This window comes from Poeciliopsis prolifica, unplaced genomic scaffold (assembly GCF_027474105.1).
Source record: "Poeciliopsis prolifica strain line A6 unplaced genomic scaffold, Auburn_PproV2 SCAFFOLD001, whole genome shotgun sequence".
NCBI lineage: Eukaryota > Metazoa > Chordata > Actinopteri > Cyprinodontiformes > Poeciliidae > Poeciliopsis > Poeciliopsis prolifica.
The window spans coordinates 25,553,974-25,575,425 of NW_026562376.1; the positions used below are offsets into that span (position 1 = coordinate 25,553,974).

The following is a 21,452-nucleotide window of genomic DNA, read 5'->3' on the forward strand; positions in this document are numbered from 1 at the left end:
ATAAATCAATTTGACTCGGAATGATTTCCAATTTAATAATGTATACTGTCAGCAGGTTAAAGGAACTGCCATGAGTAAAAGGTTTGCATTTGCATTTGCAAATATTTTTATGGCTGAAGGGAAAATACTGCAATGGATTTCTTAGATAATGCAACTTTTAAAGGTCCAAGTATCATCACAGCATTCCAACTGGATGTTAAAGTTTATTTCAAAAGTACCGATACACATACACTGTTATTTAAATCACGTTTTCATCCAATGCACATGTTTGCTGTGTTATCCAGGTCGACCAAAAAGGTTTAAAAGAACGTCCACACCAGAATAATATTTTTATTTATTTATTTATTTTTGAGTCAATTAGAATTTTTTTTTTTTGCGTCTTCATCCACCAGAGGGCAGCAGAGATTCTTGAGATGCTTGAAGTCCAAAATCAGCTGGTGAATTTGTGGCAGTTCCTTTACTCAGTACTTCCTCACCTGCTGATATTAATCTGGTTAAATGTATCAGAAAGGATTTGGCAGAGTTTTAAACGGTTACTTTTAAAGCTGAAACACAGGAAGAGTAGAGCTGATTAAAAGAGGAAGAAAAACCTCAAGGGCTACCTTGTGCATGCAAAGGTCAGGTCAGACCAACAGCCTGGGATCACTGGTTTAAAACCAGTCATATCCCCATTAATACTGGTCTACAAACACAAAATGTTGTTTATTAAATAACGTGTGAATTTTGTCAAATGAGGTTTGTGGATGACACGTAAAGTACTTTTGCGGGCTAGACTTACTTTACATGCAAAAAATGTGTTGCATAAAAAGTTGAGGAAACCACACATTTCATAAAATCAATAATTTATTGTACATAGTTCAGACTCATAAGGGTTTTGCAGTATAATCCCTCCTGGACCATGGCCCAGAGAAGGAAGGTTCCTAAAATCTGATTGATAAAGACTTGAAATAAGATCAGGTTGAATGATGTGTGAATATTGGAATTTGGCAGTAGGCGCCATGCAAAATGTACTTTTACATTTTGATTTCAGCTTTAACCCTTATGGTAAAAATTTCTCTAGTGATTTTGTCGTGTATATAAATCGTTCCGATGCTAAGCTGAGCAAAACTCCTGAGCTTCTGCTTCAGTCCCATCAAAGAATGATTACAATATCTGACATTTACACAATGATAGTTTTCCGGTTGTAAACATAACGGTAGCGGTTTTAGACAGGTGGACAGACTGATTAACAGTTAACTGGATGATAAGTCAATGTACATTTTAACATGGGTGGTTGCTGTTATTAGCTCATGTTTCAGCCATTCTCACAAATGAAAGTCAAGCTTATCATCATCATCCTCAGAATCATCTGCTGGATCATCAAACTTAACACCAAGACCACTATCCAGATCCGTTTCAGCAAACAAGACTTTTGGTGATTTTCGCTGCAAATGATTATCTTCGTCTTCTCTGCTGTCGGACGATGGCCCCTCATCTTCATCATCACTGTGTTCGTTTCGATTTTCTGGGATGATAACCACTTCCTCCTTTGCATTAGGATCAATGTCCTCTTTAAACCAGACAGACTTGTATCCTTCCTCCACTCGCCTTTCTTTGGTCAGGATGGGTTTCACCTCTTTTTCATTGTCTGCCCGATCTGAGCCGCTGTCACTGGCGTTGTCAGAAAATCGGGTCCGTGGTTGTGCTGAAGAGCTCTGGCTCATTTCTTCGGAGTGACTGTTCTCTACTGGCTTTGGTGGATGCCAGCTAGTTGATACACTTCTTCCCTGTGGACCACCAGAGCCTGTGCTACTTCTGTCATCGTCATTGTTTTGGAAAGCCTCATTTGTGTATTGAATTCCCTCTTTTTGATTGGCTTGACCCAGCTGTGCGAAGACAAAATAGGAAAAGAAGAGTTGAATCCCTTCACATCAGCCTTTTTGTTTGTGAGCAAGTGACTTTTACTCATGATGCCACTAAAAATGTTCTCCTTGTTTTGTTTTTTTGTTTGTAAAACATGTTTCAGTGGGCGGGTCATGCTGAAGGGATCATATTATTTACATGTCACCATCACAAAATACAATGAATAGGATGTCTGGACTGGAATAGTTTAATAGGTTATGTGTGAGTATTGAGGTGTGTGTGTGCTCAATATTATCAGGAAGCAACCTCCAGCAATCATGAGCTTCACCTGTCACTCTTCTGAAGACAACCTAAGATAGAACGCATTGGGTTTTGGTACCAAAAAGTACCAAAATACTTTTTGGTACCAAAACCCAATGTGCCTCAAAGAAAGCTCAACAAAGATCTCTAGTTGGTTCCTTGCTTTAGCAGTGCTCTTGCCCTGCTGCTCTTAGGTGTTTTTTTATGCTTTGTTTTTACTTACAGAGCTCCGAAACATGCTGGCCTCTTGGATCTTCTTCCAGGCTGTATTTCCCCTCCTGATGCGATAAACAAGCAACCCGATGACCAGCACACACAGAAACAAAAGAACTCCCAAGGTTGCCCCCAATGCAGCCATGTCCACAATTCCAAACCCACCAGCTGGTCCCACTGCGACAAAAGAAAAGAAAAACATTACAAAGATTTTCTTATTTATTTGTTTGAAAATAAATGTATTTGTGATCAGTGAGATGCGAACCATGTTTTAATTGTGATTACTTGTGTTTAAAACGAACAGAAGACATGGACTAGCAACAAAATGAGTAATAACTCTGTCTTTACACTGGCCTGAACTATCCAACTGTGACTTTATTAAAAAACTGTGTTCTGTGATTGGTTTGCTTTTGATGCCAACAAGACTGTTGTTTGTCCAAGATGAAGGACATTGACTTGAACAAGAAATGGGACCCGATTTCATTTATGTTGGGGCAACGACACCCTGAAAGGATCATCTGTCAACCTTCCAGGTTTCTGCAAAGTTCCCTGTTTTTCTTGTGACGCCTGCTGTTGAGACAAACGTTACCACCTGGGCGAGCTGTGCTTGCGGTTGAGACTCCGTCAGTGGGCCTAGTGGTGAAGATGGTGCCAGTTGACAGAGTGGAGTTACTGGTGGTCATGGTCTCTTTGGTCGTCACACTATCAGAGGTGGATTTCTCTATGGCTGTTGTGGTCATTGAGCCTGTAGTGCTCTGAGGCAAAGTGGTGGTAGAGAGACCTGAGAGGAGAACACACTTAGAGGCGTATTTATTTCAATGCTTCACCATGGAATAAAGTATTTTTGATATGCTCTGAGAAAAACGTGGATTTCAGATAAAAAATAAATAAATAAAAAAAAATCCCAAATGAACCTAACAATACCGATGTGCTGAAAGTCATTGACAGCAGTGCCAGTCAAATAATATTATAAGAAAAAATGTAAACGTCCATACAGTGACATAGTCTGAACACATCTGTAAGGACAGATTGTTATGAGGGCAGACCAATCACAGAACATACCACAGTGAATGTGACCAAACAAATGTCAAACATTCCCTCTGTGTCTTTAAAATTAAAGAAAAACTCTTGTAGCAAGAATTTTTGGGAATATTCACAATGAGCCAATCAAAACCCTAAGTGAAATGCTTTATTAGACGGTGTTTAGACCTACTTGATGTGAGTTCAACTCGGAGCGCTGCAGTAGCTGTTTCATCATTAGAAGTGTCTGTTGCCACAACCTGGAACATATGATTGGAGTTGAGCAGCCAATACAAAGTGATCCCAGTCAGCCTGGTCAGCATCCAACTTCCCTTAACATTACCTGGAGTGATACTGAGCTCTCTGGCAGATCTTTGGTCAAGAACAGATAGCCACCAATAATAACAAAGTCACTGCTACCTTTGACTGAGTAGGTGATGTTGGGGTTTATTCCCTGTTTGAAGAGATTGCAAAGATGTGTCAAAACATTTATTACCTTTATGGTGATGTCTGAGAAATTAGGAGATGAATAAAAGATGAGGAATTTGAACGAAGCCCTGTTTAGGGAATATGCTGATTGTTCATAGACATTAGGTCTTGCAGTGTTTCAGGAGCTGCCATCTTTTCAGAAAGGCATCCCAGGGTTGAAGAAAAGTTTCAAAATGCATTTTTGTGTAGAACGTTTTGTGATGTCATAGCTTCACTTTGAACGTTTTATGTGCATCCTGCATGAGCGGTGAATCTCTGCGGCTGCATTACAGCGCCCCATTGAACCCCATGGAATCATTTCATAAACATGGAAATGATTCCATGTTTATGAAGAACAATTATAGATAAAAAAAAGTTTTGAAAAAATGTTGATGTTTAAGAGGTCTTTACAAGAATTTCAAGTTTTTACATGAAATCCACAAACTGTGTTTCCAAAGCAACAAAGAAAAACATCACATTTCTATAAGGAAGAATTAAAACTGAAATAGTAATATATATCAGTTGATGCCCAAATCATAATGTTTTCTCTCCATTATAGTTTGTCATCATGAGTTCTCATGTTGTCCACCTCACCCAGAAGGAGTATTGAAATGATTTACCCCAGCGCCAATGTAGTCCTCATCTGTGGCTATGATGTGTAAAGGCTGATCCTTGTTGGTCAGGTCCAATGCCATAGATCCCACTGAAGTGATCAGACCTTCATATTGAGGCTTCTGAAACTCTGGAGCATGAAGGCTCTTCACTAGGACCCTGATCGTCACTGTGGTGGTTGCAAACTGATGAGTGTTTTTCGACTGAGCAGCCTAATGGAGAAACACATTCTTTGTTGAAGTTGAAATTCAATTTCATTGCAAAAAATAGATTCATGGAAATAATAGAACTGTGTGTTATGAAAGTTGACTTTGTGCAGTGGGAGAAACTTAAAAAATAAATAAATAAATCATCTCAGCTTCCTAAAGTGACTATGGTTTTAAGGGAGTAACAGAACTGAGAGCCAAAGCTAATTTAGTATCAACTACATTTTAATTAATTCATTTAAAATGGACCTTCTGGTCAAAAAGCCAGTAAGACAAATGAAACCTAATGAAATCTGAGAGATCACTGTCAGTGTCATTAGTGTCCTCTCCTGTACTGAAGATGACTACAGACATCAATAAACTGTAAATTATAAAGAACTTATTCATGTGACTGACAGGGTCAGTCTAATGACTAGGAAAGTATTGGCAACTCAACATTTTACTCAATGTATTTAACATTTAGGCCAAGAAACCGATAAGCAGCACCACGTCATGGTGCAACATCAAATGTATATTTCTACATACTTCTAAGTTCTACATTTTGTACAGTTGCTGGTCTGAACATTCAGCGACTGAGAAACGATTGATTGCTCGAGGCGTGGTCTCTGTTGAAGTTTTGAACTTTACCCAATCGCTATAATTAGGCTCTGATGTTTGTAATGTGCCAGTTCTACGTAATGAAGCTTATCAGAAATTGCCCGCCATGTAAACACCCGTCCCGACTTGCAAAGGTGTTGAGCCCAACGAGATGGCTGTTAATGTTAATTTAAAAATATTTGGAAGAGTGGCCAACACAGACTGAATGGCTTCATCGTCAAACTACAGGCAGAGCATATTTTTTAAAACAACACAGAACGCCTGCTGTCATCGTTCATCACTTCTCCATCTGTTTGGCCTGGAGAAATCCAGCTCAATGGGAGAGAGCCCAGTTGGAGCAATGACTTTCAAATTGAGTGGAGGATTGTCTGCTTCTGCTCAAAAACATTAACATGCTGTCAATGTATGTTCAATATTACATTTTTTTTTCCTGAAAATTTAAACACATTTTTAATTGAGGTATTTCTTGGCAATACATCATGGAAGAATCAGCAAGTTTTGCCTGTTTTTTTTAATAACATGCCAGAGGCCTTATTTTGGCTCAAAGCCCCAAAGTTACAACAGTACAATTTAAATAGAAGACACCTTTGTATTCTAGAGTTAGTTTAATTTACTGTACCAGAACTGTCAGTACAATTTCCCCGACAACATCCGTTGGCTTCTTCATGGTGATGTTTCCAGTGTTTGCGTTCATCTGAAACAGCTCATCCTCATTTCCTGAAACACAGACTCAAGAAGCTACTTCCTCTTTCGGATACAGATTGGCCATCAGAATAAGCTTTTTGTCACCAAGTTTGTAAAACATGCTCATGTGACAAACCAGAAATGATGGAATAGGTAATCGCCTCATTTATTCCAACGTCTCCATCAATAGCATAAACAGGTCCTGGATTCAGAGGCAACACTCCAGTCTACAAAGGAATTTATAATATACAGGTATATCTTCACAAAGATTACATGATCAAAATACAAAAGACAAAGCTGGCCAAAGAAATGTATTACTCTATATGTTCTTTATCATATATATGTTCTTTATCATCATTTCCTTGCAAATAACTTACCTCTTGTTCATTTAAGTTAATGTTGCCAGTGTAGCCTGTATTCTGGCAAATCACTGCTTCATTTATTGTTTGCCTGCTACAAGGTTCAAACCATGGAGGTCGGTTATCAATGTCTATGATGGAGATCATGATGGTTGTGGTGGCAGTGAATGACGGCGCTTCAGGCGGAGAAGCCAGAGGTGTATCCTTAAAAGTGAGAGCATGTGTTTAAGCCCACAGCATATTTAGATTCAAAATTATTTATATTCACACAAATAGTTTACTTCTATTAGGAAATGATTCAGGAAGCTCTCAAAGAATGAACTATGTGAAAGCAGAATCATCTTTGTAAGACAAACAAAAAACAGCAACTAACTGAGCTGTTTTAATTTACATTTTATTATAAAAAAATTGTTGATAAAATTTTATATCACTCTCAATAATCAAGAGAAAATTGGCATTATTACTATTAGACCCTTCCTATAATCACTGAAAAGCTCTTTGTGTGTTCGGTGTTTTGCTGAATTATCTTTGGTCATGAGCTCCACATATTTGAGGTATGAGTTGATTATAATTATTGTGATTATAATTATGATTATTATTATTATTATTTTACTCTACAAATTTTAAAGGGGAAGTATTTTCCAGGCATAATGAAGTAACTATGCTATCTTCAGTTGTTATAAAAATGCTGCACATTTCAAACATAACTTAAAAAAGAATTTGACTCAGAAATAGAGTGGCTTCAATATGGTCCTCTGTCTCTTTAAGAAGCTCCTGCTCTTTCCCACACGTTTCTCAAATAAACCTTTAACAACATTCTCATGAGTGTTGTACTGAGAAATAGTATATATGATAAAGTCAGAGGATATGTAGTTCCACCTAATTTTTCTAATTAGCAAACATTGAAATTAGCTATGCTTGCCAATTGTTTGCTAAAAGTTTTGGAAAGAATATGTGGCATTCTGCGAAGCTTATAAAGTGTTTTGGAGAAAAGGGTCAGTTTCCTCTATTTTGTCAAAGCAATCCTGAAAAAAACTTACTTGGGCTTCCAGTATCAGTCGAACCTCTTTGACTTCATCATAATCAAGAGGTCTATTGACTAGGATTTCTGGATTACTTTGCGACGTCAGCTTAAAGGCATCCTACAAAAATCAAAACAGCACAACAAAAATGCACAAGTTAATTGCTACAGTGGCATGGTAATATGTATGAATATATTTAAAATAAACATCTTAAAAGTAAAACATCATAATAATTGTATCATACAGGTTCAGATTCAGATGTCAGCGTGTAGTAGAGCACAGTTCCATCAAGGTCAGTGGCAGAAAACTGACCCACAACACTGTTTATGTCAGACAGCTGGATAGAAACAGAACACAAAAGATGAAATGTTGAAGGTCAGGAGAAATCTAACAACAAACTATGTGTCCTCAACAGTTATTTGCATTCTGCAGATGTTTGTCTAAATCTTACCTCTTTAACATCTTGCTGGTACAAATCCTTGCCAAAAACTGGTGCGTTGTCGTTCACATTTTGCACAATCACAACGATAGTTTTTGAAATCTAGAAAAAAAAACATTTAGATTTTTTTGTTTTCTTTATTGTGTTCTTCCTGTGAGCTACTGAAACATGACGCCACCTGTCAATCATTCTGAAGGGTTTGCCAGCACCTGAACAATTGGCAGCTGCAACAAAACATATTTTAGAATTTAATTTTAGAATTCGCAGAAAAGCATCAGAATTTTTCAGCTTTTTTTCAACAGATGATGATGAATCTCCATGAGGAACGAGACCAAAGGATTGCCTATCAGGCTGAAGTCCAATCCCAGCAGGAGGAAATTCAAAGACTGCAGAAAATGTTACAGAAAGAACATCACCAGCAAGTCAAATGTGATCATGACAGAAACATGTCAGAGACGACAGGTGGCTCAAGGGCTTCTTGCTCTACAAAAATTACAGCTGACAAGAACCTTCTTCAACAGCTGGATTACTTCAAGAGACAGGCTGCAAAATGCGCCTCCCATAACAAAGGTCTCATTGAAGTAATGGTTGAAGAATATAGAGTAAGACTGAAATATGAGGAGCAGCTCAAACGACACTCTGAGCAAGCTACCAAATTCATAGAACCGGAGGAAACAGTGAAATCTCTTCAGGGTCAGATTGCAGACCTGAAAAGGAAGTTAAAACTTGCTCTGGAAAATAACCATCCTGACGTCTCCACCCAACCAGAGGCCCCCCTGCAAACACAAGGCTCCCAACATACAGAGGAACGACAGACCTTGAATCTACCAAGGGTCTCCATCCATAGTCTGTCTTGGCCTTTGGACCAACCTACATCCAGGTTGCAAAGAGAGGAGTCCACGCAAAGCCAGACCTCCACACAAACATGGAGGTCCGAGGACAGACAGACGCCCATGCAACCAACCTCCACTGGTTGCAGGGAGGGCCTTCATGTTGGCATTGGCAGGAAGGGCAAGCTATGCCCAGCTCGCCCTTTACGCCGACCAACACCCGGCTGGAACTGACCTTGGTCAGGTTACCAGGTTTGGCTAAAACTCTGCATTAATGAATTGATTAATTGGTCTCTCTAAATTGTCTTGAGGTGTGAATGTGTGTGTGTAAAGATAAGTGTGTTAGATGATGGATGGATGAATATTTGTTAAAAGTGTCTGACAGTAGAAAATGAAACAGAGAATCTGTGAAAATGTATCTGGCTCTGCTACTGTCCAGAAACAACCAATCAGAACCAAAAGTTACTTTTGGTTCTGATTGGTTGATTCTTAACACTCTGGGTGACACCCATCACCCAGAGTGTTAAGAGGGCAGAATTTAATTGATTAAATTTCCAAAACCCAAACAAGTCTGGAATAATACAAGAGATGGATTAATGCCCGCAGCCAACCTCACGTCCAGTTGAATGAAACTGTCATCGACAGCAACTACCAGATGATTGTCTGCACAAACGTAACTGGCAGTAAACATCCCATTTTTTGTCATTAGGACATCTTAGGTAGTTTAAAAAGAAACAGAGAAAGAAAGTGTGTTATGACAATGAAATTATGGAACATTTAATTTTTGCTCCACTGCATCAACATCTTTGATTGTGCTTTATTTACATTCTAATTATTATTTTAACTCATCACAACTTCTTGCCATGCTAGTTTTTTTTACTAGTGTAAATGTGGAAGCTGTGATTGCCTTCTTGTTTCTGGTGAAACATTTAAACACTTTTCAGTTCAGTTCAGTTTAGTTATATGGCACCATGTGACAACAAATGTAATCTTTTAGAAAAAAAGTCATTTCAGTTCAATCACACACGTGTTCCAGTAAATCCCAGTTATAAATAAGTGAATAAAATTATTTAAATGAGTTTAAAATGTTATGTCCAAACCCAACAGATTAAATCGATCCAACTGATGTACTGCTTACTGTACAATGACAACACATCTAATCTAATATCAGCTAGCCTAATTATAGATCAAATTAACTAGAATCATACCCAAGTAAAATTTGAAGAAAAATCATGGAATTTGAGAAATTGCAAGACGTGACGAGGAGAAACTTTTCGTTTTAGGATTCTCTGAGAATACGGACTCCTTTCCTTATAGAGCTGAGAACGTCCTCACATAGACTTTAGCATTTCTGCATGAAAACGGCCTTTCATTGTGATTAATAAAACAACTGCCTGTGTGCATAATATTAAAGCTGTTTCTTTTTTAACAAACAGAAAATATTCTCACCGATCCACTTCCCAGAGTACATCTTATACCAACCGCATAGTTCTGTGTCTCCTGTAATAAAACAAAACATGATTACATATATATATATATAAAACAATGACAATATATATAACAATATATATATATATATATAAAACAATGACAATATATATAACAATATATATATATATATATATATATATAAAACAATGACAATATATATAAATATATATATATATATATATATATATATATATATATATATATATATATATATATATATATATATATAAAAAACAATGACAATATATATAACTATATATATATATATGTATATATATATATATATATATATATATATATATATAATATATATATATAATATAAATCTTTCACAAATTACCTCATAGTCCAACACTTTAGTCGCTATCAGCTGGTTTCCATTGATAATGTCAAATGGCATTTCTGTGTTTGTAATGATGATTGTTTCTCCAGGTGTGATTGAAATTGTTGTCACAACATCACCAACATTGTTGTTTTCTTGAAGTTGTACTGGGCTATTAAAAGAACAACCTGTTGAGAGAGAAGCATATTCACGGACTGATGGAAAGACAGTTCAATAACAAGTTACTAGATGTAAAATATAGAATACGGTCACTGTGGTTACAGCAATCTTTCCCTGTGTGTTAGGAACGTTTCCTTTGAAACGTTCCTCTTAGAGGGCCCCCTATTGGCCCCGAGGCCTGAAACAGATGTTTAGTTTGCTTTGCCTTGGGCTAGTCATGTCGTTCATTCTGCAGTAGATGGTTCCAGAAAATGTATTTGCCATTGTAAAGAAAAAGCCCAAGAACCCAGAGAAGAACCCACATATGCACAGAAAGAACATACTTTATCCTCTGAATGAAGAGAAATGAGCATGCTTTTATTTTTGATATGTCCAACTGGAAGCATCTTTGTGACACAGCTTGAACGCAAGGACAGTAAGTTATGTTTACTGTGTTTCCTAATATATCCAAAATCAGTTAATGCAGGATGTGTTTGAAAGGACATTCATGCCATCATTATTATGAGGTCTGCATGAAAAATCTTTATGAGTTATTAACATCCCATAATAATCTATCAACGTCACTGGTTAATAATCAAGCTCATTCCTTCAACAATAAAACATGTGCATCAGCTGCAGTCTGGAGCTCACACATTTGTTTTCTTCCTCTCTTCATATGGGATAAAAATAGTTGAACCTCAGACCGTGTCAAGTCTTCAGGCCGTAATTCTCGGTTGGTGAATCAAACTTAAGTCACCATCTCTGACGGACAAATGGATAGATCAGCAACGTCGTTGGTGATGCCAGAAGTCAGAGGAAAATTCCCAGACTGGTTTGAAATTATAGAAACACACTGGCTGAAATGAGACACAGAATATAATCTCCGAACAACATAGTCTGTTGTATAAACAGTTGAGGTTGATGGTGGTACAATAATCTGGAAGATATTTCCTCAATCCTGTTTGTGCCCATATTTACAAACTGAACAAAGCTTTCTACGCCTTTATCAGTGTTTTCCAACTTTTAAGTGAGAGCCAGGCCTGTGGCTCTGACTCTGTAATGTCTCTTCTTGATGTTTTGTCCAGGTACAATCAGAAGCAGTGCTGCACATCGTCTGAGACAATGAGTTTAAATAAACACTTCAGATAGAGAATTAGGAGATTGTGAATCAGAGCAACAAAGTTTTTGTTCAAATTCTTTTCTGCTGGTGCTGAAAGTTACCAAGAAGGATTGGGTGGAAAATAAATTGGACTATGGATAGACAGTCAAGTTTATGACTGAGGATAAATAGCAGAGTTAATGATTTACTAAATGTTTCTGTCATGTCGTTGAAATGTCCTGATTAATCAGAATTGATTGATAATACTCTGAGGAATGTGGCTTGAGGGGAAGGAAAACGTCACTTGCTCCCATTTATAATATCATTTTAGCATATTAAACTAAATCCACAGAAAATGGCTTTAATGATGCCAGTTTTGTTTTATGTGCTTTGTTTTGCTATGTGAATGTAGATGAATGTGTACGTGTGTGTGTGTATGTGTATGGGATAAATCAATATGTATCATGTATCTGAGCCACAGATATTTGTAGGATGCCAGACAGACACTGATAGAAAATACCAGGATTACTCGGTCAGATTCTGGCTGTAACTGGAATACAATAATTTGGGTGCTGAAACATAGGTTTACTGTCCACTCACTTAAAAAAGCACAGTTAATAATATGGTTTAAATCACCTTATTGACCTTATTATTCCCCCCACAGGCATTGGGGGGAATCTGCATAATCACTGCATAATGTAGGTATCACTCTCGCTTGCTCCTCTCCTTTTTCTGTCTCTCTGTACGCTCCTCATAAACATCCTGCTACAGTATAATGATGACAATATGAAAAATATATCAGAAAAGATAATAATAAAGTCTTTGCTGTCTTCTTTCAGGGTTTATTTGGATACAGCGCAATTAGATAAGATGCATGTGACCACTCAGCATGCATTTAAATATCTGGACCACCCCTTGTTATTTTACTTACACGGTGTTCCAAATTACTATGCAAAATGAATTTAAGTGTCATAAAGATAATGTTGTTTTGTTGTTGTTTTGTTTTTATAGATGGTATTGTGTGTCAAGGCACTTTGAATCACTATAATGTACTTAATGCTGCACATTCAAAGAATGACTGTTTTCAGTTCTTTATAATCCATAAAATATTTAGAAAATTTGCTGTGCATAATAATCTGGAACACAGCATTTTTGAGTTTTTTATTTTTGAAAAAAAAAATACTGTTCTCATGGGGAGCATTATTCAGAAAAATCAGATTTATACTGTAATAGTTCATGACTTGAAAATTATGCTGACCATTTAAGAAAATCTGAGAAAATATCACTTGCATAATAATTTGGAACATTTAAGTGAAAATGCATGCACATATTAATACTCTAAACTGCTCTGTGGGATGCTCTGTGGAGACGACAGTAGGAGTTCTCCCTGCAAGTGGAGGATGTTGGTTTTATACCAGCTTCGCCCCATGTTATTGGTGTCCTTGGACAAGACACTTTATCCATCAATGTGCCCTTTGAGATCTCAGTTTAATATAAAGCATTGTTAATAAAATGTATTATGACTTTTAAATTAGGTTCCTAATTGTATCCAGTTTATGACACTACCACTAACTTTTGACTGAAAAATATTACAAGGAGAAATTTTACATCTAGACTCAAGGCAGCCTGTCATGGCACACCGCTGGAATTCATGTAGATCTTGAGAGCAATCCATTCTTTCAGAAACAATTAGAAAAGCAGTTTGTGTGGTTAGCTGCTGGATTTTATACACCTGTTGTTATATAAATTATTAGAATTATTAGTGATTGGGAGGAGTGAGTAAACAGTATTGATAACATACAAATAAGTATAAATATAGTCAGGTCAGAAGTCACATGACTCCGGAGCTGTCGTTTTGTGCCAAGCATCCAAAATTTGGGGGATGCTGTTGTCACCTCATTCTGACGTCTTAACTTCGAGCAAATGCTATCAAAGCATAAAAAAAAAAAGTAGAATCTGATGAAAACAGGCATGAATTTAAACTTTTCGTGTGTTGAGATTGCAAATGTAACTCAAACAGATTACAGTATTTTAATTCTGTAATCACAATTTTTAATGTCATGTGAATGTTTATGTGAATGGGAGGAGAGTGACTGAGTGTCGTGTGAAGCGTTTGGATCCTCTGGATGCAATGAAGTGAATTACGGATACAGGCAAATCACAGGCAAAACACAGATTGACAGATTGTGAATCTGGAAAGTATTTTCCAGATGCAAGGTATTTTTGTCAAAGCTGTAAAAGTTATGACATATAATTCTCAGCAACACTGAGCTAAAACAAGAGTCTTTTCGGGAGCCTTGGCCACTGCAGGCTGAATGAGCTGCTATTCTGTTGTCCATTTAGGATTGTTAGAATTGTTTTGGTCTTTTAGTTGTAAAACACATTAACATTCATGAAATCTTGATAATATGTGGAAAGAATGCAGAGACATTTAAAATGTGTTATTTTAAATTGGTTGTTTGCTCACCAGCGGTAATTACCTCCACCCTTGGACTCTGGATGAGTCCATGATGCACAATTTCCTGTTTCAAACACCGTCTTTATGTTGTTTCCTTGTTTCCACTTTTTCATCTAAATGTACAACATTTTGAAGTTCTAACTGATCCAAGGAACTCTACATCGGTCTGTGTGATTTAATGACCCATCAATAACCCTGACTGATGAATTGTACACCAGTCAATCAGGCTTCATTAGAAATGTTAAGAATAAATCAAATACAAGAAAACTTACTTTGAGACGCGGCGTTGGATGCCTGAAGCAGAACCAGAAGTAAGCAGATGAAGAGTTTGCCCACAGAAAGGTATGGGTCAATGCTGTCCATTTTTCTGTCTCTGTCCTCCTTGTATTAGCTGATCTTTGTGTGTCTCGTTGCTCTGCTTATCTGTGGGCTGTTACAGCTGCAGATGGACTTTTGCCCATCATAAAATGAGAATGTTTGTTTGCCAGGAAACCAGGAAACAATATCTGCTTCTTTGCCATTCGTTTGGCTGAACTAACAAACATAAAATATAACTTAAATTATTGGGCTCTGACATCTTCACACTTTATCAAAATATCCTCCACCCTGAATTACATGGTTTTTAGCACAACAGGACAAGAGTAATATGAACATATAAAACAAAAACAAGCATCAACTGTTGAAAAATAAATTCCTCATTTAAGTTCCAAAATCTTCTTGGAAAATATCTGTTTACCATGAGTCGGACATCTTCTCCTAATAGAGGAACCTTTCTCGCTCCGTTCAAACATTCTTAAGAAGAGAATTGTGTATTCTAACCCTACCCTAAGATAATTAGCATAGATTAAAATAATTATGTCAATAATTATAGTTAGTGAATGGAGTTGGATTGAATTGGTTACGATGTTAATGTCAGTCTGTAACCTTTAGAATCCAGTGAACCAGCCACACCCTCAATCCAGATAAATAAAACAGATTTAGACCCACAGGTATTACCTGACCTTTTGAATAAAAGACATCTTATAATTTCTGATAAATATCTACTGCAGGAAATCTGTTGTAATTTTTAATGAGCAAATATTTTTTCAACCAATTTCAGGTTTCAATATAAAGAAAATGTTTTTTTTTTAAAGATGATGTCTACATTTTCTCACATCCAGTGTTATTTACACAGAGTTTAAAATCTGGATTTGTTATTTGTCATTTATTTGCAAAACTTCAGTTGTTTTTTTAACATTATGAGTCAAAATTTTATGAGCGATTGTGGAAGGACCACGAAGCCTGTTTTGGCCCCTGAGTGGATGGCTCTATTCAGGACGATACTTATTCCTCAGAATGTGGCCCATTTGTATCCACAAAATTCACAAGAATATATCATGTAAGGAGTTTTATCTTCAAACTTCCTCTCCCCCCTTGACAATGGAGGACTAGAGTTATGTACATAAAACCTTCTAGACATGTACAGTTTCTTTTGCCATCAGTTCTCAAGAAGAAGGTTCTGACTCTCTTATTGGCCTGGAATGCAAACTAACATTACACAGTTTTCTCCAGAGTGTCTCCATTACAAAGTTGCTAAAAATGTAACATCAGAGTCTAGAAGTTTTATGAATCATCTTTTTGTAACAAAAAGAGATTGTTGCAATGTTGGAACCGTCATGGAATGGGTGGGAAATGTTCCTGTAATTGCTGACATGTTTAGTGAATATCTGCCACCTATCCATCGCTCCCCAGATTTTGCTGACTGAGTTGGTTCTTCAGGTCTGGTGTGTTGAGCTCCATTCATGGGCTTTGTTGATTCAATAGCTCTCTCACTTGTATGGCGTGAGAAGGTCATGCACTTACTTTTGGAGCATATGGTTGAGCTGAGCTGCAGGAAATGCAGCCCAACTCAACAGTTGAGCTGAATTACATTGAATGTAACTCTTCAGCTCCACATTTGACCAATGTCTCAGAAATGGGTTTGGGCTTCTTGTCTTCCTCAAGTGGTTTTTTGTTACGGTACTATCTTTCAACAATGTTTCTATTTTAGTTTCAACTCTTTGTTTCTGTTCTGATGTTTTGCTGCGAACCTCAGCTGCCTGTAGACTTTTTGTTGGCTTGCATTAAGGAGCAAGCCAACAAAAAGTTTTAAGCGGCAGGAAGAAATAATCATGACTTTTCGTTGTGCTCCCTGGTGGCTGCAGGGTGTAGAAAGGAGAGTTTCCAGTTGGTTTACCTTCATGATCAGAGTGTTAGAGGTCATCATAAAATCAAGCCACTCTTGAACCCAGTTGTCTGCCAGGTTCTGAGAACCCCTACTGGTGGAGGACCAGTTTGTTGCCTCCTTTGATGATTTACAGAGAATTCAGTTTTGTTGGGTTGAGCCAGAAATCATCTGAAAGTTGTCTTACAGAATCATTATATAACATTATATAATGTGTCCTTGGACACATTACAGTGAGATCTATCAAATCCTGGTCAGCCACTTTTGTGTCTCACTCGCCCATAGGGGCTGGACAGAGTGCAGCACTGATTAATGAGCCGACTGCTTTATGTTCAGTCACTACTTCTTGTGCTTCTGTTCCTCTTGTCGCTTGTCAGTTTGTGTTGCTGCTGTCATGGAATACCGCAGGCGCTGCTGATGTATTCAAATGAATGATTTTTTGAATTTTAAATACCTGTTATATTTTTCTGCAGTATTGTTACTTCACCTTCATGGTTTTCTATCTTCTGTGTGTTTTTTCTTATTTGTTGGATTTGGTTGGTTACATGCAGATGACATGGTGGCTGCAGACACTAGTGGAGTTTCTCCTGCAGTGTTTTACTTTCAACCTTTCAGCAGCCATCAGCTCTTGATCCACCATATTTGTTAAAAGTTTGTTGATGGAAGTGTTTTAGTGCGATTTAGATCTCACCTTTCATTTAGACACTTAGGTTTACAAACCTACTGATCCGACACATGGGATACCTGAAGGCTCTGTTCTGGACCTGCTGTGTGGACAGGACTGTCTTCCTGCACACATATGCAAAACTGAATTTGTGTTTAAAAATAATGTCTTTCAGCTTAGTCTTTGTTTTTTTATTTGTGTTATAGTCATTTTTGTAATGTTTTGCCCCTCTTTATAAAGCACTTCTTTCTCGTAAAAATTAATAGTTTTACTTTGTTACTTAAAACCACAATTTTAAGTAACAATGTATTTGTACAATATACTTTTAAAGGATCTGGCATTAATTATATTTCAAGGTTTTTTTTCTTGTCATTTTAGACTTCACTAAAATGATCTTTGAGCACTAAAAGAGCACAACAAAATATTTCAAAATGAGTGAATCATCTTACAAAATGATCTTTAGACACATTTTAATAGCAAACATATTTGTTTCTACATGAAGTACAACAGTAGCAGATTTCTATAGCACTTTAATAAACATGCTTGTCCATGTAAAAAGCTTAAATCTCTCTGGCTCTGCCCAGTGCCCTCTACAGGTCGGTCGGCCAGTTGTTGTAAACAGAAGGGCACATGTACTGTTTGAGCAGCTGGTTCACCTTTTCCACGTCTCCTCCAACACCACTGTGAAAAAAAATAAAAAATAGAATCCTGAGTTAGGTTTCTTTTGTAAATTAGGATTATTTTCTGAGGCTTTTAATTTGAAACTTGAGTAGGGAACATTGAGTGTGACATAAACTGTGATGATAATCAGTAGGGCAAAGTCAGCTGACATTTACCAGTTTTATTTTATTCTTATCTGTCTATGATAACTGTGCAAATGACTTTACTGTATCTAGAACTGGCGATTGTCAAAGTTACTTCCTTAAGCTGTTGATCTGCTCACACCAGGCAGTCCGTCTATTAGGTTTTATTCTGTGTGTTCAGTAGAGTTGTACCTACTATTATCCAGGTCTCATTAAAGGTAGGGTTATTGGCAAAATCCCAAATTGTGTTGTGTAATTTGAAATAAGCAAATTACGCAGCAACAGATTGTTAAATGAAATAAATGGTAAAAGCCTGTATTTGTTTAGCATGTTATGGAGCCTGGTGGTGGACGGCGGCCTCCTGATAAGGCAGGTGAAGTGTCTTGCCCAGGGACACAAAGACTGAGACAGAGCAGAGGTTCAGATCCACAGAATGAATTCCTACTATTGTCGCCTACAGTTGTCTTATCTTGCCTAGTCTTACAGAAAATGTATTCTTCTTTCAGACTGCCGTCTCAAAGTGATTAACCTAAGAACTCACGTTTGCAAATCAGGTGATGTTGTGATCGTCTTTCTGCTCATATCATCTGTTGCACCTGTTCACCTGCCTCCAAGTACAGCTCTCATGCTTTTTGGGATCTGTAGTGTGACTAGTCTTCAGATCCCCTCTCTGAAACCTTAGAGGTTGATCTTGACCACATTCTTGTCTCCTGGATTTAACTGGCCCTGTTCTGCCCTTATCAGATACTTCAACAGCTTCTGCTCTCTGGACAGAAGCTTGTGCCCCATGACTATCAATCTACATGTAGCCTACAGATTTGTCCACCTGATTCTTCCTGCTTGTGTATGACCCCTACCTGTCTGACTATCCTGTCTGTTGCCACCTTATCAAAGCTCCCTGTCAAGGTCAATCATTCACCCACAGTGACATCATTGCTCTCCTGTCCATCAGCCCTTCTGTTTCTAGAATCTGAATCAGGAGTCGCACATCCAGCTGGATCCTTACAAAAACAGTTTTCTGCCATTCCCTGAATCTCCATCAACCACTGACCAATTTAGCCATTAGAAAACAGAAACTTTTCAACTTATCTGAAACTTCAGCTCCCCTCTCTGAAACCTTACAAGTTTCAGAGAGGACCTCCGAGGTTGCATTAGATGTTCTAGTGATGGAACCCCTCAGATTCCCCGAAGCCTCATGGACCAAAAGTGCCTACACACTAAAACTTGGTGTGTACTCTTTTCCACACCAGTAAGGATGTAACAATGAAATAATCAATGTAATATGTGAATGCAGTTTCCTATCAGCATTTTTCCAGGTTCTGATAGCAAATCCACAGAAATCTCCATCAGATCCATGGTCTGTTGATGGGGACATTTCATTAGAATTTTGAAATATGGCTAAATCAAAAGAACTGACCAAACAGTGCAGAGAATATATTGCTTCCAGTAAACAAGAAAAGGTTTTGCCACCTGGTGGCAGAAAGATGGAACTTTTAAAAGTCGAGGCAGAAGGGCAGAAACCATCTGGTGAATCCAAAGAAAGTCACATTCTATAAACTGACATATCTGCACAACTAACCCAAAAGACAATCAGTTCTGATTTGCTCACATCTACATAGATAAATCTGAGGTTTAGGAATTCAGAACAGCAATGTAATTTGGATCAGTGAGACAAAAAAAGATGAGGCATACACTGAAAAGAACTTCATGTCTACAGGGACGTAAAGGTGCGTCTGTGAGCCCCTACAGGGCTGCTTTGTTTGCTTGCTGTGGCCTTGCAAATCGGCAGCTTGTTAAAGGCCAATGAATTTGATCAAGTGTCAGGAAACCCTGGAAGAAAATGTGCTGCTGTTTGTGAAGAAGGTGAAGCTTGGACAACAGGACAGATATTTGCAAACCCTTCCAAAGCATGGTTTTAGAAAACCTTCAAAATATTAGAATAAGTGAATGAACTAACATAATAGGGGGTGACTATCAGAACTGCCTGACTTAAAGTCAACTGAGATTATCTGGTGAGATTTGAAACTCATTATTCTAAAAGCCATATGTTATGGTTGCAGCAGTTCACCAGCAGGAAAATGGTCCTCTACCAAGTGCCAAAGATGCTTGTCATAAAGGGGTTGAATCTTTTTGAGACTGCTTTAGTTTCTAAAAACAGAATTTTGTGTTGAATTCACTTTTGCCGAGCTATTTCAGTCATTCTTGTTTGATTAGTTTTATTTCCACTAATTTGGATATTTTGTCTGTAGCTCATTTCCTGTGGTGGTTGAAAAATTGCAGGTGCAACTGCAGTTGTGTTGGTTCGCATATTGCATTTCACCTTTTCTTGACTCCTTGCATGCGGCGCAAGAAGGCACAGATGGTTGTGTGTTTGGCTTTTGACCGCAAGAACTCTGCATATCTGTTGGAGAACTCAATGTCTCCCAGCTGCCTCCTGCGAATCAAGCCTGCAGACAGCTGCCTGGAATCACATACAGAGATGGGTAAAGACACCAAATTGTGCTCAAGTAAGAGTAAGACTAGCACTATTTCAAGACAAGTAAAAAATAAGCATCCAAAAGATAACTTAAGTAAAAGTTTTACAAACATTTTAGAAAAGCCTGCTGAAAAGTTCTAACTTATCAAAGCAACATTTGAATTTGCTCATAAATATAAATCTTTACGCTCCACAAATAACTGTAAACGTAAACATATACAGTGCAAGTGTACATTCTCTGAAGGCAAAGCAAACATTTCTGAGATCTTCTAACATCTAAAGGAACTTTAAAAATATTTCTTATTCTTCAATTTTTTTGTATTTTTTTGTTATTCTTGTAATCTTTGAGTTGTTCTGCTCATGGTGGCAGAATGATGAAGTAGTTCTGTTACAAAAGTTCTTATTTGTTCTTTTTTTTTTTGCTTCGTCCTCGACTCCAGATGTCTAATCATACAGCCAGACAGAGACTTAAAAAGGCAAAAGCAGCTGAGATGGATTCGCAACTCATGGTGCCAACCAGGAAACATTGCTGTGGAATATCCGATTAATATCATCAAGAAACTGAGTTGTTAAGAATGTCATAACAACCATAAGACTGTCATACAGCAGCAGTCTTCAGTCAGAGGCCTCTTCAGATTAGCTGCAAGACTAACTGCAACTGGAGATCCTGCCTGCCCACATCATCAACATTCACAAAAACTCTTTGAAGATCCTTGAATATGAGTTATGACAACATTTAATTTCCCTTTGGGATGAATAAAGTACTTTTGAATCGACCTGAATATTGTCTTTTATTTGCAACAACGCGTTCTAGCTTTTAGAACATGTCAAACACCTTTGGTCCTGGGCTTTACCGCCTGCGGTTTCTGAGGAGCACTCACCTGAGTCTGGCCTCAAGCAGCGTTTCTGCTGCGGTTCCTGGAAGAAACCACGGTGCGCTCAGCTGACCCACTTCAGTCAGGAAGTCCTCCACCTCTTCCTCATCCCTGCAAGTAAAACAGACCTTTCAACCAAAACACTCAGGAAACTTGCTTTTTCAGTCACTCTTAAATTCAGTTATGTGTGTTGACTCCCTTTTATCCTGCTGATGTAACGGTACCTGACAGGAAGTGATGCGGTGAGAGTGAGGTAGAGCAAAGCCAGCAGCAGGAAAGCCTGAGTGACGCTGACAGATGGCATCATGAC

The 21,452-nt window shown here is 37.7% G+C and overlaps 1 protein-coding gene across 2 annotated transcripts; it reads right to left on the bottom strand.

The window, feature by feature from the left end:
* Positions 1–825: 825 nt before the first annotated feature.
* Positions 826–14,539, bottom strand: LOC129362904 (cadherin-related family member 5-like). 2 transcript variants are annotated; one of them, XM_055034719.1, is made up of 15 exons: positions 14,394–14,539; positions 10,424–10,593; positions 10,042–10,092; positions 7,775–7,864; positions 7,568–7,660; positions 7,342–7,443; positions 6,320–6,505; positions 6,079–6,169; positions 5,878–5,975; positions 4,464–4,667; positions 3,719–3,829; positions 3,569–3,635; positions 2,948–3,136; positions 2,366–2,532; positions 826–1,865 (listed from the first exon to the last, which is right to left on the bottom strand). In XM_055034719.1, the coding sequence occupies exons 1-15, from the start codon at positions 14,482–14,484 to the stop codon at positions 1,305–1,307; spliced, it is 2,271 nt and encodes a 756-aa protein (XP_054890694.1). In that variant the 5' UTR covers positions 14,485–14,539; the 3' UTR covers positions 826–1,304. The 2 variants fall into 2 exon arrangements, with proteins under 2 accessions (XP_054890694.1, XP_054890702.1); XM_055034727.1 differs by lacking the exon at positions 2,948–3,136.
* Positions 14,540–21,452: the final 6,913 nt, after the last annotated feature.